This window comes from Hyperolius riggenbachi, chromosome 7, assembly GCF_040937935.1.
Source record: "Hyperolius riggenbachi isolate aHypRig1 chromosome 7, aHypRig1.pri, whole genome shotgun sequence".
In the NCBI taxonomy this organism is placed as follows: Eukaryota; Metazoa; Chordata; class Amphibia; order Anura; family Hyperoliidae; genus Hyperolius; species Hyperolius riggenbachi.
Window position 1 is genome coordinate 40,344,248 of NC_090652.1, and position 16,038 is coordinate 40,360,285.

The following is a 16,038-nucleotide window of genomic DNA, read 5'->3' on the forward strand; positions in this document are numbered from 1 at the left end:
CATCCACTGCCTGTCACATACAGGCGGCTCCAAATATTCGCCCTACACACCAATCCATTCTTCTTACTCTGCAAAGCAATAGGAGTGACTGAGATATGATGTTCATTGGCTCATTCACTACCACAATGCTTACTCTGAAATTACACAGCGATGTTATTTGACCATAGAATACAATCTTGATGGTGCCTTTATGGCCAGAGGATGTCATCACAAGTTCCCGTTTTCTGAAAGCGCATTCGAACTCTTGCACAGCACTCAATGAAAATTCTTTAGTCCACATATAGTTACTGAAGAATTTCACTTCTCTGTGTACTTTGTTTTGACAGATTAAAGAGACTAACATCAAAAACCTCCCCTGGGGGGTACTCACCTCGGGTGGGGGAAGCCTCCGGATCTTAATGAGGCTTCCCACGCTGTCCTCTGTCCCACGGGGGTCTTGCTGCAGCCCTCCGAACAGCCGGCGACAGACCCGACTGTAGATTCAATATTTACCTTTGCTGGCTCCAGCGGGGGCGCTGTGGCTGCTTTCAGCTCGGAATCTCCGTCGGGTCCGCTCTACTGCACAGGCGCCGGAAACTTGCGCCTGCGCAGTAGAGCAGACCCGACGGCGATCGGGTATTTCCGCCTACTTCGGAGCAGACAGCCGTCAGAGCGCCTGCGCAGGAGCCGGGAAGGTAAATATTGACGTCACCGCTGCACAGAGGGCTGCAGCGAGACCCGAGGCACGGAGGACGGCGTGGGAAGCCTCATTAGGATCCGGAAGCTTCCCCCACCCGAGGTGAGTAACCCCCAGGGGACGTTTTGACGTTATAGTTCCTCTTTAAGGTGTCTAATTAGTTCTTATCAGCAACTGTGAATAGACTGCAGGAGAGCTCTGCTGAGGCAGCTCTCCAGATAGTAAACACTGAGGCTTAACCCATTTAGTGCCTTCTGCAAAAGTGAAACCAAGTAGAACGTTAGGGGTATTTTGTAAGATCTCTATAAATTGTAATGAAAAACGTTTTCCCATAAAGGTCATCACGTTGTTGCTAATCTTTTTGAGAAGAGAGCTGTGCAGCTGCCATTCTGTCTCTGTTGCGCACATTGTACCTACTAGTGGTAACCCAGCTACGTGGCTACCATTTTGTCTCCCTTGCGCACACTGTACCTGCTAATAGTAACCCAGCTGTGCAGCTGCCATTATGTTTCCGTTTGCACACTGTCCCCTGCTAGGAGTAACCCAGCTGTGCAGCTGCCATTATGTTTCCGTTTGCACACTGTCCCCTGCTAGGAGTAACCCAGCTGTGCAGTTGCCATTATGTTTCCGTTGCGCACAGTGTCCCCTGCTAGGAGTAACCCAGCTGTGCAGCTGCCATTATGTTTCCGTTTGCACAGTGTCCCCTGCTAGGAGTAACCCAGCTGTGCAGCTGCCATTATGTTTCCGTTTGCACACTGTCCCCTGCTAGGAGTAACCCAGTTGTGCAGCTGCCATTTTGTTTCTGTTGCGCACACTGCCCCTGCTAGGGTAACCCAGTAGTGCAGCTGCCATTTTGCCTCCATTGCGCACATTGTTCCTGCTAGTGGTAAATCACCGGTGCAGCTGCCATTTTGCCTCCATTGCGCACATTGTACCTGCTAGTGGTAACTCACCGGCGCAGCTGCCATTTTGCCTCCATTGCGCACATTGTACCTGCTAGTGGTAAATCACTGGTGCAGCTGACATTTTGCCTCCATTGCGCACATTGAACCTGCTAGTGGTACCCCAGCTTTGCAGCCGCCATTTTGTTTGTGCTGCGCACATTGAACCTGCTAGTGGTAACTCACCGGTGCAGCTGCCATTTTGCCTCCATTGCGCACATTATACCAACTAGTGGTAACTCAGCTGCCATTTTTACTCCATTGCACAGACTCACAAACAAACCTCCAGGAAAGTATAGTCACTTTAGTTAATGCTATACTATACATATATACATACTATACATGAGCCTCTCTTCATGCTCTCTGATTGCTGTGGAAGTGTGCAAAACAGTTATCCTGCCGATGTGCAGCGTCCATTATTTACTAGCATATGCATTGGAGAGCTGTTTTTATTGCGGTTTTAATGATTTTTTTAATTTTTTTGCCATCTGGCACTGGAGCTGTATTTTGTATTGTGCACCTCTGTGGCTAGTTACAATAAGGCAGAGCAGCTGTCATTTTGCTGTTAGTGGGAAGCCACTATACTGCCAACTAGTGGTGGGCCTTTGGTAGTGCACAGTCAATATAACAGTATGAGGCGCTACCAGTGGGACAATGGGTAATTCTAATATGCCAGAGCTGGCTGGAGAGCCTTGCATTACCTTTGCCTCAGGCTCAGCATCTTCATCTTCCCACTCCTGAGGCGTATTTCCATCCTCAGGTGCCTCTGGATCCTCCTCATTGGCCTCATCCTCTTCCTCTTCGGTGAGCACCAAGCGGGATTTGTCCACCCACTCGGGTCGCTGGCGGGTCACTGAGGAAAAAGTGAGCTCATAACAGGTGGGTTCATAACACAAACTTACCACAAGAAGACTAAAACTAATGTTCATAATTACAAACTATAATACAGTGCATAGGTAGCTATGGAAAATCTACAATTCACAGGCTACTAAGTCATCTTCAAGTCTTTACTGACACATTTTGCCCATGATGCTTTGAGCACAAAAGAAAAGAGCTATGTAAATATTCGGTCTCCAAGTGATACACAAAAGCTGGGACATTCAAACATGTCCATAGTCAACGCAAAGCAAAAAGTTAACTTTTAATGTATAAATGTGCAATAAGTCACACCCTTCATCGCTAGATTCTTTGGGCTTGATTCACAAAGCGGTGTTAACCAACTTAGCACGTCTAAAGTCTTTAGACATGCTAACCAGGGTGCTAAATAGGTTAGCACCAGATTTCTCAATCAGATTGCGCGCTAACTTTGCACGCGCAAAGTCCTATGCGCGCTAAGTCCCATAGGCTTTAATGGGCACTTAGCGCGGAGCGCCCTGCGTGCGTAAAGATTTGTGCGTATAAAGTTTTTTTTTTTGTAAAATAAATTTTTATTGAATTTTTGTCAATACAAGGAGATAAGACATAAGACAGACTGGACAGTAAGATAGAGTTATTATAACACAGTTATCTTGCCAAGTTGTTACATTGCAGCATAAATATCTGTGGGGATACATTATCATCTGGGCAGCGTTGACATATATCATTATTTGTAATTATCCGATACTGGAGATAATAACATTGTCACTGAGAATCAGCGGGTTTCATAGAAAGGATCTTCCATCTTGACATATATCAGGCTAATGCCCAAGTACCTATTTATGCCCGTATTAACTCCACATAACTGTATCGTGGAGGGTAGAATACATTGAGACAGCGGATGATGGCAAGAGAAAGTAGAAGTGAGAGAGAGAGAAGAGAGGTAGGATGGGGGAAGCACATAGGGTTGGAAGAGGTAGGGGAGGGGAGAGAGAGTGAGTGTGGGGAAGAAGGGGGGGGGGGAGGGGAAGTCTCAGGGAGGGGGGGAGGTAGGTAGATAGGTAGGAGCGCTCCTGCTTCAGGGGCCAAGGGCTCAAGGACAGTCACCCTAGGTAGGGGCCAGACTGTAGGCAAAGTCTAATGGGTGGCCTCAGGTTAAATTTAGGGCAATTCTAGAGCATGTCTAAGGCCCTTGAAGAGTCACGAAAATCGATCCAAACAGCCCATTTCCTTGTAAAGGCTTCGGCTGTGCCTTGGGAGTCAGAGTAGAGGTTCTCCATTCTCATGATGAGGTTAATTTCTTTAAAGAGTTCTGTCGTGCTGGGTATGGTAGCGGATTTCCAGTGTCTGGATATAAGTAGTCTAGCTGCTATCATTAACTGTGGAGTAAGGGATTTTTTAATAGCGGACGTTCTGCCAGGTAATAGAGTTAGTAGAGCCGTGGTGGGTGATAGGTGAAGGTTACTGCAGTATGTTTATGTATCTGAAATATTGTGTCCCAAAAAGGTTGGATAAGGGGACATTCCCACCAAATGTGGAGGAAGGATCCATGTGCCTGGGAGCATCTCCAGCAGGTAGGTGGGGTATCTAAGTTGTATTTAGCAACTTGTGCTGGGATACGATACCATCTGGAAAAGACTTTATAGTTTCTTTCCTGGTGTAAGGTAGAGATAGAGGTTTTATGGATAAGTGAGAAGATCTTTTCCCACTGTTCAGCTAAAAGGGGCGTCCCCAGTTCCTTGTCCCAGGTGTCGGTAAGTTTTAATAGATCTTTTTCGCTAGAGTCGCATACAAGAAAAGAGTACAGCAGTGACACTTTATGGGGAAGCGAAAAAGAGGAAGAACACATACGTTCAAACTCCGTGAGTGGTCTGTGTATGTGGGATCTGGTGTTGATGGAATTGTGGAACCAGACGATCTGGTTCCAAAGCAGCCAACCTAGCTCTGGCTTATTTTCGGGATTGCCAATCCTGTCGCGTGCAATAAGTTTACCTCTATCAATAATGTGTCGAACCTGTGGCCAGAAATTCCGAGGCCAGCCCAGAATGAAGTGGGAGTGAAGTCCTGAGGCAAAACTTGGATTGTCTAGTAAAGAGGTGAGTGGGCTATATGGAGATGATGGGCTTAGTCTGTTGCTAAGTGAGTGCCATGTGGTGAGAACAATTTGGGCCCAGAAAGCGTATAAAGTTTTACGTGCGAAAAGCTCGTTTAGACGTGCTAAAGGGGTTTTCACAGGCGTGCTAACAGTTAGCACAGCTTTGTGAATCAAGCCCTATGTATCTTGGGGTACAGGAGTATGTTACACATAAGGGATAGCACTTATCTTCAGAAAACTACAAGGCTACTTACCTGATATGTAAAAACAATAACACCATACTGAATCCACATATATCCCAGTTGACTCGGGAAGGCAAAAAAAAAAAAAAACAAACAAAAAAAAACACCTTACAAGACCTGGGCCAATTATTAGTCTTAAAGCGGAACTAAAAAAAGAAAAAGAAAAAAAAACAGAGTTTCACTTACCCGGGGCTTCTGCCAGCCCCTTGCAGCCATCCAGTCCCACGCCGGTCCTCCACAATCCCCCATCTCCCCGCCACCAGCTAGTTTTGCTCAGGTAGACTTAGAAGTCGATGGGCCAGTGCGCCTGTGCAGCCCTGCCATGCATATCCATCTTCGCAAATAGCGACCTATGCCGGGGCGCTATTGCCGACGGGAACGCAAGCTAAGCTATGTGCGGCCAGAGATGCACAGGTGCAGTGGCCCATCTGCGAAACTGAAACTAGCTGGTGGTGGGGAAACAGAGGCTCGTAGAGGACCAGTGCGGGATAGACCCAGGTAAGTGAAACTCCAGTTCCACTTTAAAAAAAGGAAAAAAAATCATCCCCGACTACAGATGGCAGTCAGATAAATCCCTGGATCAACTCTCCCAGGAATGACCTAGTAATTATAGCTGTAGATGCCCTTCAATGCAAGGAAAGCATCTAAGTCCTCTTTAAATGCAGATTTTACCCACTCTCACTGTGAAGGACCTCTTTCTAAAATGGCAAAAACTTTTTTCCTCCAGACACAGATCATGTCCCCTTGTCTGTTGTACAAACCTAGGGGAAAAAAAGCTCATCTGCCAAGCTTTTGTATTGCCCTCTGATGAATATACAGTGGCTTGCAAAAGTATTCGGCCCCCTTGACGTTTTCCACATTTTGTTACATTAGTGCCACAAACATGAATCAATTTTATTGGAAGTGAGAAGTGGAACGAAAATCATACAATATTCCAAACATTTTTTACAAAACAACTACAAAGTGGGGTATGCGTAATTATTCAGCCCCCCGAGTCAATACTTTGTAGAACCACCTTTTGCTGCAATTACAGCTGCCAGTCTTTTAGGGTATGTCTCTACTAGCTTTGCACATCTAGAGACTGAAACCATTGCCCATTCTTCTTTGCAAAACAGCTCCAGCTCAGTCAGATTAGATGGACAGCGTTTGTGAACAGCAGTTTTCAGATCTTGCCACAGATTCGATTGGATTTAGATCTGGACTTTGACTGGGCCATTCTAACACATGGATATGTTTTGTTTTAAAACCATTCCATTGTTGCCCTGGCTTTATGTTTAGTATCGTTGTCCTGCTGGAAGGTGAACCTCCGCCCCAGTCTCAAGTCTTTTGCAGACTCCAAGAGGTTTTCTTCCAAGATTGCCCTGTATTTGGCTCCATACATCTTCCCATCAACTCTGACCAGCTTCCCTGTCCCAGCTGAAGAGATCCACCCCCTGAGCATGATGCTGCCACCACCATATTTGACAGTGGGGATGTGTGTTCAGAGTGATGTGCAGTGTTAGTTTTCTGCCACACATAGCGTTTTGCATTTTGGCCAAAAAGTTCCATTTTGGTCTCATCTGACCAGAGCACCTTCTTCCACATGTTGGCTGTGTTCCCCACATGGCTTGCAGCAAACTGCAAACGGGACTTTTTATGCTTTTCTGTTAGCAATGGCTTTCTTCTTGCCACTCTTTCATAAGAGCCAACTTCGTGCAGTGCACAACTAGTTGTCCTGTGGACAGATTCCCCCACCTGAGCTGTAGATCTCTGCAGCTCATCCAGAGTCACCATGGGCCTCTTGACTGCATTTCTGATCAGCGCTCTCCTTGTTCGGCCTGTGAGTTTAGGTGGACGGCCTTGTCTTGGTAGGTTTACAGTTGTGCCATACTCCTTCCATTTCTGAATGATCGCTTGAACAGCGCTCTGTGGGATGTTCAAGACTTTGGAAATCTTTTTGTAGTCTAAGCCTGCTTTAAATTTCTCAATAACTTTATCCCTTACCTGTCTGGTGTGTTCTTTGGACTTCATGGTGTTGTTGCTCCCAAAAATCTCTTAGACAACCTCTGAGGCTGTCACAGAGCAGCTGTATTTGTACTGACATTAGATTACACACAGGTGCACTCTATTTAGTCATTAGCACTCATCAGGCAATGTCTATAGGCATCTGACTGCACTCAGACCAAAGGGGGCTGAATAATTATGCACATACCACTTTGCAGTTATTTATTTGTAAAAAAAATGTTTGGAATGTATGATTTTCGATCCACTTCTCACGTGTACACCACTTTGTATTGGTCTTTCACGTGGAATTCCAATAAAATTGATGCATGTTTGTGGCAGTAATGTGACAAAATGTGGAAAACTTCAAGGAGGCCGAATACTTTTGCAAGTCACTGTATGTGTTAATCAGGTCACCTCTCAGTCGCCTTTTTTGCCCCAAGCTAAATAAGGCCAGTTTGTCCAACCTTTCTTGGTAAGTGAGATCTTCCATCCATCCATCTGGTTAATTTACTTGCCCCTCTTTGTACCCGTTCAAGAATGTTGCTGCCTAACACAAGCCAGTCAATCTGACATTAATGTAGCGCTCAAAAATTGTAATTGTTTTATTATATACCGTATATACTCGAGTATCAACCAAAAATCGAGTTTTGGGCTGTTTAAAAGTGGGCATCTTGGTTTATACTTGAGTCATATACTCGAGTAACTAAAATACAATACAACCCCCGCGAGCACCCCCACCCGCCACAGGAGTAGTGGAGCTGGATTGTAAGCCGCGGTCCCGTCCGAGCAGAGCAGCATGTATTGTGAGCAGTTTGCAGCGTGTTGAGGTGAGGCTGCATTGCTCTCACCTGCTGGCTGCTGCCCGGGCATTGGTGGGCATGTACTGTGCTTCTCCTGCCAGTTCTCCGCTGCCCTCTTTTCCCTCGCTGTCAGTGGATCGGAGCTCCGGAAACTTGCTACTTGGCAAGGAGTCCACTGCTGTTCTTCCTAATCGTATTGCTGCCATGGCTCCTGAAGTGCCGCATAGGCGCCATAGCAATAAGGTTATAAAAGACTCCATGCCGTTTCCGTAGCTCGGATCCACTGACAGCGGGGGAAATTGGCGTGAGAGGTCAGCGGAGAACTGGCGGGAGAAGTACAGTACACGCCCACCGATGCCCGGGCAGCAGCCAGCAGCTGAGAGCAATGCAACCTCACCTCAACACGCTGCAAGCTGCTCACAATACATGCTGCTCTGCTGGGGCTTACAATCCAGCTCCACTCTTCCTGTGGCGGTGCTCGTGGGGACTTAAATTTATTACCAGTAAATTTATACTCAACTAGCGTGAAAGCAGAGATGACCTTTCCCTGGCACCTGTGCACTCCTGAGCTCTAGTGAGCCCCTTAATAATTGTGTAGCGACATACTATTTTGACTATGAACACAGAACCTCATCCCAGCTCTAAGATAAGCAAAAGCATAATAACCTTTAAAAGTGAACCTTAAGCCAGAACAAAAAAAAAAAAAAAAATGAGTTTTACTCACCTGGGGCTTCTACCAGCCCCCTGCAGCAGTCCTGTGCCCTCGCAGCCACTCACTAATCCTCTGGTCTCCCGCTGCCAGCTAGTTTCATTTTTGCCGACAGGCCCATCAGGACTGGCCACGCGTATCTTTCTTCGCATTCCGACTGTAATTAGCGCTATTGCGGGCCACAACGCGTACAAAATTACGCCGGTCCCCGGCGATGCCGCCAGAGCGACCTCCAGGTCGCTCTGTACTGCGACTGCGCGAGTGGCGCTGTCAATCACCGCCACGTGGGCCGGAGCGGACTGCGGCGAACGGCTGCGGGCAGAGCTCCGGCGAGGGACGTCCTGGGAGCTTGGAGCTGGAGGAAGCCCCTGGTAAGTACCACTTATTTTACTATTTCTCCCCGATGACTCCTTTAACAATTAATACAAGTTTTCATAGTATTACAGGAGTGAAAGGCCCCCTTCCTTCCTGATGGCCAATCACAGCACAAGCAGCATTCCAGTGCTCCAGCTTCTCTGATTGAAGGATAAATACTACTAAAAAAAATGCTGAATTCAAAGGACAACTCAAGTGAGAGGGATATGGAGGCGGACATATTTATTTCCTGTTAAACAATACCAGTTGCCTGGCAGCCTTGCTGGTCTATTTGCCTTCAGTAGTGACTGGATCACACCAGAAACAAGCATGCAGCCAATCTTGTCAGATCTGACAATGTCAGAAACACCTGATCTGCTGCAATTCAGTGCTGTAGCCAAAGGCAACACATGTGGCAGCTGAAAACACAAAATTACATGCTTATACTTTAAATGACAGGGTGTGTCCAAATATCTGACAGGCAATGTATTCTTTGCAGGCAGGTTGGCAGTTGCATCAATGAGTCAACCTAGAGGAGACTCCATAGAGACTGATTCCAAGACAGCGATATCAGAGGTTCAGCTACCAGGAAAGCGCTGACATTAAAACTGCACAGGACCTTAAAGGGAGTCTGAAGCGATTTTAAAGGACAATTGAAGCAAGAGGGATATGGAGGCTGCCATTTTTAATTATTTTTTAACAATACCAGTTGCCCAGCTATCCTGATCATCTGCCTCTAATGCTTTAAAGAGAACCTGAGGTGGGTTTGATAAATCATATTAGGACACAGAGGCACGTTCTGTGTACAATGTCCAGCCTCTGGACCCCAAGGGGCCCCCTCCCCCCCGGGCTTTGCTATGCCCCAATTGAAAAAAAGGGCCAGGCTAGCGACACGCAGATTGTCGCTAGCCTCTTAATACCTTTGACTGTCAGTCATGGCCGCTCCCCCGCCTCCTGAGTCTGCGTGTCGCTAGCCTGGCGCTTTTTTAAATGGGGGACAGCAGAGCCCGGGGGAGAGTGGAGGCACACTGGAAAGACACAGAGGCTGGGCATTGTATTCAGAACTGCACTCTGTGTCCTAATATGATCTATCAAACCCACCCATCTTTAAGCCGTAGACCCTGAACAAGCATGCAGCAGATCAGGTGTTTCTGACATTGGCAGATCTGACAGGATTAGCTGCATGCTGGTTTCTGGTGTGATTCAGACACTACTGCAGCCCAATAGATCAGCAGGACAGCTAGGCAACTGGTATTGTTTAAAAGCAGGGCTGTGGAGTCGGAGCAATTTTGGGTACCCGGAGTCTGAGATTTCCTAAACTGACGAGTCGGATGATTTTTGTACAAAATCCACAGCCCTGGTAAGTATTGGACTAAGGAGTCGGAGCCAAGGAGCCGGAGCCATTTCGGGTACCTGGACTCGGAGTCGGCGGTTTCATAAACTGAGACGTTGGAAGATATTTGAACCGACTCCACAGCCCTGTAAAAAAAGGAAATAAATATGGCAGCCTTCATATACCTCTCACTACAGTTCTCCTTTAAAAACAAAAATCAGATACCTACCTAAGGAGAGGGAAGGCTCTGGGTCCTACAGAGCTTCCCCTTCTGCTTACGGACCCCGCGTTCTCCTGCAGGCTCCCCAGTTAGCAGACTATGACCGATTGGTCGTAGACTGCTCTCTTCCGCTTTGGCTGGCTTTGGAAGCCCTCGGGCTCCCAGCTGGTCCACACAGCACACGCGCAAACGCCCTCTCTCTCGTGTAGTACAGAGCTGCCTGTCTTCGGGAGGACTCAGGCTCACAAAGACTTCTGAAGTCTACCACGGCGGGATATGAGAATGGGGAAGCCTGTGGGGAAGAGGGGACCGTGAGGAGGCCGGTAAGGCTCTATAGCAGGGCTTTTCAACCGGTGGTATGCGTACAGGTCTGATTGTCGCCGTGCTGATCTGGAGGTCTGAAGAGCCAGAGGAGCTACCTGTACTGAGGGCAATTTTCTACGTATACTGGGGGGCGGCACACTGCCTATACTGGGGTATATGGGGGGGGGGGGCGGCACACTGCCTATATGGGGGGCGCACATTGCCTATACTGGGGTATACGGGGGGGGGGGGGGGTGGCACACTGCCTATACTGGGGGCAGCAAACTACCTATACCGGGGGCAGTACTGCGTAATATGTTGGTGCTTTATAAATACAATAATTAATAATAATAATAATAAGTGTGCACACTTTATCATTTTTTTCACTTATTGAGTTGTTGCCCTCTTGTAAAAACAATGGTGGTACTTAATTTTCATACGATAAAAGTGGTACAATTTCTGAAAAGGTTGAAAAGTCCTGTTCTATAGGACCCAGAGCCTCTCTTTTCCTTATGTAAATATTTGAATCCGGCTCGCTGATAGAGGGCCAGATTCCTCACCTTCCTCCCTGCAGAGTTGCAAGTAGTGCATAATAATAGGTTTAACTCGCCCAATAGCCCTTTCCAGCACCGATCTCCGTGGCCACAACCAAGGCTGTGGAGTCGGTACAAAAATCATCTGACTCCTCATGTAGCGGGTTGTGAGTGTCTGTACACCCTCTGGGTAAAGGCACAGGAGACAAAAAGGGAGCACAATGGTACAGTATGTCAAAACAAATTGGTAAGTGTATAAGTAAGGAACTACTCACAAAGGTAGGTTGCAGAGGGGCAACCGACCACAGGAGGCAGGTGGAGACAATGAACCCGACTCCACTCGGGGAGGTCACCGGGGACCTGGATGCGGTCGCTCTCTCAGAAAAAATAAAGGAGACAGATCTCCACCATGGTAAGGACCACGGGTACTCTGTATCCACCGCTCAAACGAGTGGTGTAAGGGGGTATGGAATGCACTAGTTAAGAAAACCTGAACTGAGAATTAAAAGTCAAAATAAGCATACACAAGTCATACTTACCTCCTGTGTAGTCTACTCCTCAATTTCTTTTTCCTCTCCTGCGTCCTGTTTGTCCACTGTGATCAATGGAATCCTCCGTCCTCTATTTTGAAAATGGCCATTACACCATAACAGCTTTCTGGTCAGCACACAGTAAAACTGTAAGATCGCCCAGTTGAGCCATAGGGAAACATAGACATTACCTGGTACATCAGTTTTCCTCTCAGCTGTAACTGACAGCAACTGATATATAAGTGAGAGCAACTGTTGTCAGAACTGGAAGGGATCATTATCAGAAGAAAATGGTGAGCTTCTGAGAGGAACTGATGGCAAGGTAACTATGTAATGTTCATTTGAAGTTACCTCGAGTGTTTATTTTAAATAATTTTACTCAGTACAGGTTCTCTTTAGGAGAAAGAGGCTCCCTGGTGTTTATTAAAAGCATTTAAAAACTGTTTAAAATTAACAAAAAAAATTGGTGTCTCCCACCTCAATTTTTTTTACTATTTTTAAATGCTTTTATCAAACACCAGGGCGCCTCCTTCACCTAAAAACTGCACCCGACTCCTCAGTTTATGAAACCACCAACTCCGACTCCAGGTACCCAAAATGGCTCAGACTCCATAGCCCTGGCCACGACAGCGTCAGCGTGCCAGATGAAACCGCTGTCGTCATGGAGATCAGCGCTGGAAGATGCAATTGCGTGAGTTAAACCTATCATTATACAGCACTCGCAACTTCTCCGAGGAGGGAAGGAGAAAGTGTGGCGTGCTAGAGGAAAAAGTTTGCCGACCCTGGTGAATCGCACAGAGCCTTCCCAGGCCTCGGACAGACCCCTCCTTCCACTGCTGTCCCCCACTGAAGATGCATAATTCAAGACTCCTCAGCAGTCTTCAGAAGCACTCGCATCCCAAAGTACTTCAGAAGATGGGCGTATCTGTACTGCGCATTTGTGAGCCCAGGCTTTTGTGTGTTTGCATCCGCTCGTCTTCAGAAGCACTTAGGGGCGCGAGTACATCCAAAGCCTGCCTGAAGAGAGACGGAGACGTGTTCAACCAAGCTGATTGAAGAACTTCACCAGGGCCTGGCGCTAGAACGAGCTGACGGAGAGAGGGCCAGGAAGGCCTTCCCTCTCTATTGGTATTTTTTTCCCCCTTGCTTCATGTTTTTATTCACGGGAAATTTCCAAAACCAGGAGCAATTAAGATGCTAGAAAAATCCTCCCCACACACTGTATGACCAAATATGTTAGGAGTTCTGCTTTAAAGAGACTCCGTAACAAAAATTGCATCCTATTTTTTATCATCCTAAAAGTTCCAAAAGCTATTCTAATCTGTTCTGGCTTACTGCAGCACTTTCTACTATGACAGTCTCTGTAATAAATCAATGTATCTTTCCCCTGTCAGACTTGTCGGCCTGTGTCTGGAAGGCTGCCAAGTTCTTCAGTGTTGTGGTTCTGCTATGAACTCCCCCTTCCAGGCCCCTCTATGCACACTGCCTGTGTATTATTTAGATTAGGGCAGCTTCTCTCTTCTCTTTTACAAGCTGGATAAATCGTCCTCTGATCTGGCTGGGCTTTCACATACTGAAGAATTACAGACAAGGGCAAAGCTGTTTGCAGGAAGAAATGAGCAGCCTGAAACTTGAGTGCATGAGAGATGCAGGGGGAAAGAAACACACAAATGATCTCTTGAGATTCAAAAGGAAGGCTGTATACAGCCTGCTTGTGTATGGATGTATTTTCTATGTGTGGACATACTGTACATCAACCTACTTCCTGTTTTGGTGGCCATTTTGTTTGTTTATAAACAAACTTTTTAAAACTGTTTTTAACCACTTTTAATGCGGCGAGGAGCAGCGAAATTGTGTCAGAGGGTAATAGGAGATGTCCCCTAACGCACTGGTATGTTTACTTTTGTGCGATTTTAACAATACAGATTCTCTTTAACAAACAAAATATCCAAAGAGGAAAACTTGTCAGAGCGCAGTCTCCACTCAAATAGAAATCACCTTTGCAGCAAAGATGGCCATAAAGAGTGCAAGCATCTACGTTTAGCACTAGCGACACAACAGGTACTCACAGCCAACGTAGCGCACGTAGAACTCCTCTCTCCCGGCCTTCTTGTTCATCCTGGATTTCAGGACCTCGGCATCATCTGCAACAGGAGAAGAGGAACAATGTCTCCAGGAATACTGAGCAGAGATTCTAAGGTGGGAGAAGCTGACTTTCATTTAAATGGGGCTACTTCAAGACACCCCCCTACCCCCCAATAGCCTTTGAAGTCCCTTAGTGTCCCTCCAGTCAGCCGATGTGACCCAAATTAAAGTCTGTGATGTGCGCGGGTTGTGCACTACGGCAAATGCTTTGTCCTAAACGTGCTTGCACAGTTACAAGCATGCACTGTGCAGAACTCTTCCAGCTATGGTAGCATGATCAAAGAAGAGACCTCTCAGTCTGACATCACAGAACAGCCAAGTCACGAGGCTCCCTGTTGGCAGGACAGCCATGGCAGAAAGAAGGGAGAGAACAAGACCCACCCATCGCTGGGGAGCGTGCTGCGAGGGGGATACAGGAAGAAGGCTAATGGCAACCTGATACTATGTGGGAAGTGAAGGATCCCAGAAACTGGGCTCAGTTACCATAGCAACCCTAATGAGAATCAGATGCTGATATGCGAGGCTGTTATGTACAGGCGCACTGTGGCGGTTGTGGTGTGCGCACGCAGGCTTTGGGCGGCGGTGATGTTCACGATATAGGTGGCACTTGTAACGTGCTTGCTTTAGTGTGCGACAACACAGTTTTTGGGGCGGTGGTAGCATGCATGGTGGTAGCATGCATGGTGTGTAGGCTTTGGGTGGTGTACGCATTGCCGGCAGCGGTTCTGGTGACGCATGCAGGCTGTGTGTGTACTGTGCGCATGCAGGTAGCGGTTATGTATGCGCAGGCTTGTGATGATGTGTGCATGTAGCCTTGTGGTTGCAAGAAAGTTGCAGTTGGTGGTTGTTGTGTGCAGACTTGCAGTGGAGTACACCTTGAACATGGTAGTTGTGGTGTATAGGCAGCGGTGGCGGTATACAGGCACGGTTGCGATGTGCAGGCAGCAGTTGTGGTGTAAAGACTGTGGTTGCAACATATAGGCTGTGCTGTGCAGGATGCTGTTATAACATGCAGCTACTGATGCAGTACGCAAGCGGCAGCATGCAGGCAGAGAGCACAGCGTGCAAGCGCATGTTGCAGCGTGCAGGCAGCGGTTGCAGGCATACCTCCCAACCTTTTGAGATGAGAATGAGGGACACTTAAACCTGTCTCTACCACACCCTCAGTCACACACACCGTAAAGATTTCATAACCAAAATGTTATTTTACAATTCAAACCACACTGGTCCTTTCTATCCTGGTTCATTTTCCTTCATATTAGCATTTTACAATCAGGAATATATTAATTTAAAGGATGGGAATAAAGTTTAGAGTCAAACACATTTTTAGTAGAATATATATATATATATAGTCCTGAAAGAGGGACAAATGAGGAGGAAAGAGGGGCAGGGCTCCCAAAAAGGGACTGTCCCTCCAAAAGAGGGTCAGTTGGGAGCTATGGTTGCAGCGTGCATGCAGCAGTGTGCAGCTAGAGGTTGCAGCGTGCCGTGCAGGCAGGTTGTAGTTTGCACACACAAGTGCGTGCGATTCTTTTAGAGAATCACCGTTTTACTGGTTAATATTTGATATACACGTTAGAAGGTGGATGCACTCACGGTAAGAGCCGTCCTGCCTCCTGCAGAGATAAGTGGCCCCGATCTGCACGGCGATCTCCTCTTCCTCCATCTCCTCGTCGGGATTGAAGTCATCTTCCTCGGGGTTGCGCGCTGCGGCGGCCATGACTATAGATAACACTGTAAGAGGATGTGTGAGAAGGGAGCGCGTAGATTGCAGAGTAGCGGAGACGGTGTCTTCCTGTATACGCTCCTCCCACGTGACCCGGGTCTCCAACGCTGGGCGCCGCCATCTTCCCAGAGACACACGTGAGTGAAGGCCGCGCTCTGGTCTCTGGGAAGATGGTGTCTGAGTGCCTGGAAGCTCCTCCTATTCCGTGTGTCACGTGACTGCGCTCCAGCGATCGCCATCTCATACCAGAGCGCACGATGTTTATTTAGTAAATAGACCTGCATGGAAAAATAAACGACAGAAGAGAGCTCGAATTATGAAACTAAACTGTTAAAGTTTAACCACTTCACCACTGAGGGGTTTTACCCCTTGAGCACCAGAGCAATTTTCACCTTTCAGCGTTCCTTCCATTCATTCGTCTATAACTTTATCATTACTTATCACATTGAAATGAACTATATCTTGTTTTTCCCACCACCAATTAGGCTTTCTTTAGGTGGGACATTATGCCAAGAATTATTTTATTCTAAATGTGTTTTAATGGGAAAATAGGAAAAATGTGGGGAAAAAATCATTATTTTTCAGTTTTCGGC

At 47.0% G+C, this 16,038-nt stretch overlaps 1 protein-coding gene across 1 annotated transcript in view; it reads right to left on the reverse strand.

The window, feature by feature from the left end:
• Nucleotides 1–15,639, reverse strand: part of LOC137524268 (nuclear factor 7, brain-like) — a 71,491-nt gene extending 55,852 nt beyond the window's left edge. The window contains exons 1-3 of the mRNA XM_068243941.1: nucleotides 15,316–15,639; nucleotides 13,644–13,718; nucleotides 2,319–2,470 (exon numbers count right to left, since the gene is read on the reverse strand). Of these exons, the coding sequence (XP_068100042.1) occupies nucleotides 2,319–2,470; nucleotides 13,644–13,718; nucleotides 15,316–15,439 (351 nt within the window). The 5' untranslated portion in view covers nucleotides 15,440–15,639. The remainder of the gene's footprint in view (nucleotides 1–2,318; nucleotides 2,471–13,643; nucleotides 13,719–15,315) is intronic.
• Between the last annotated feature and the right edge of the window lie 399 nt (nucleotides 15,640–16,038).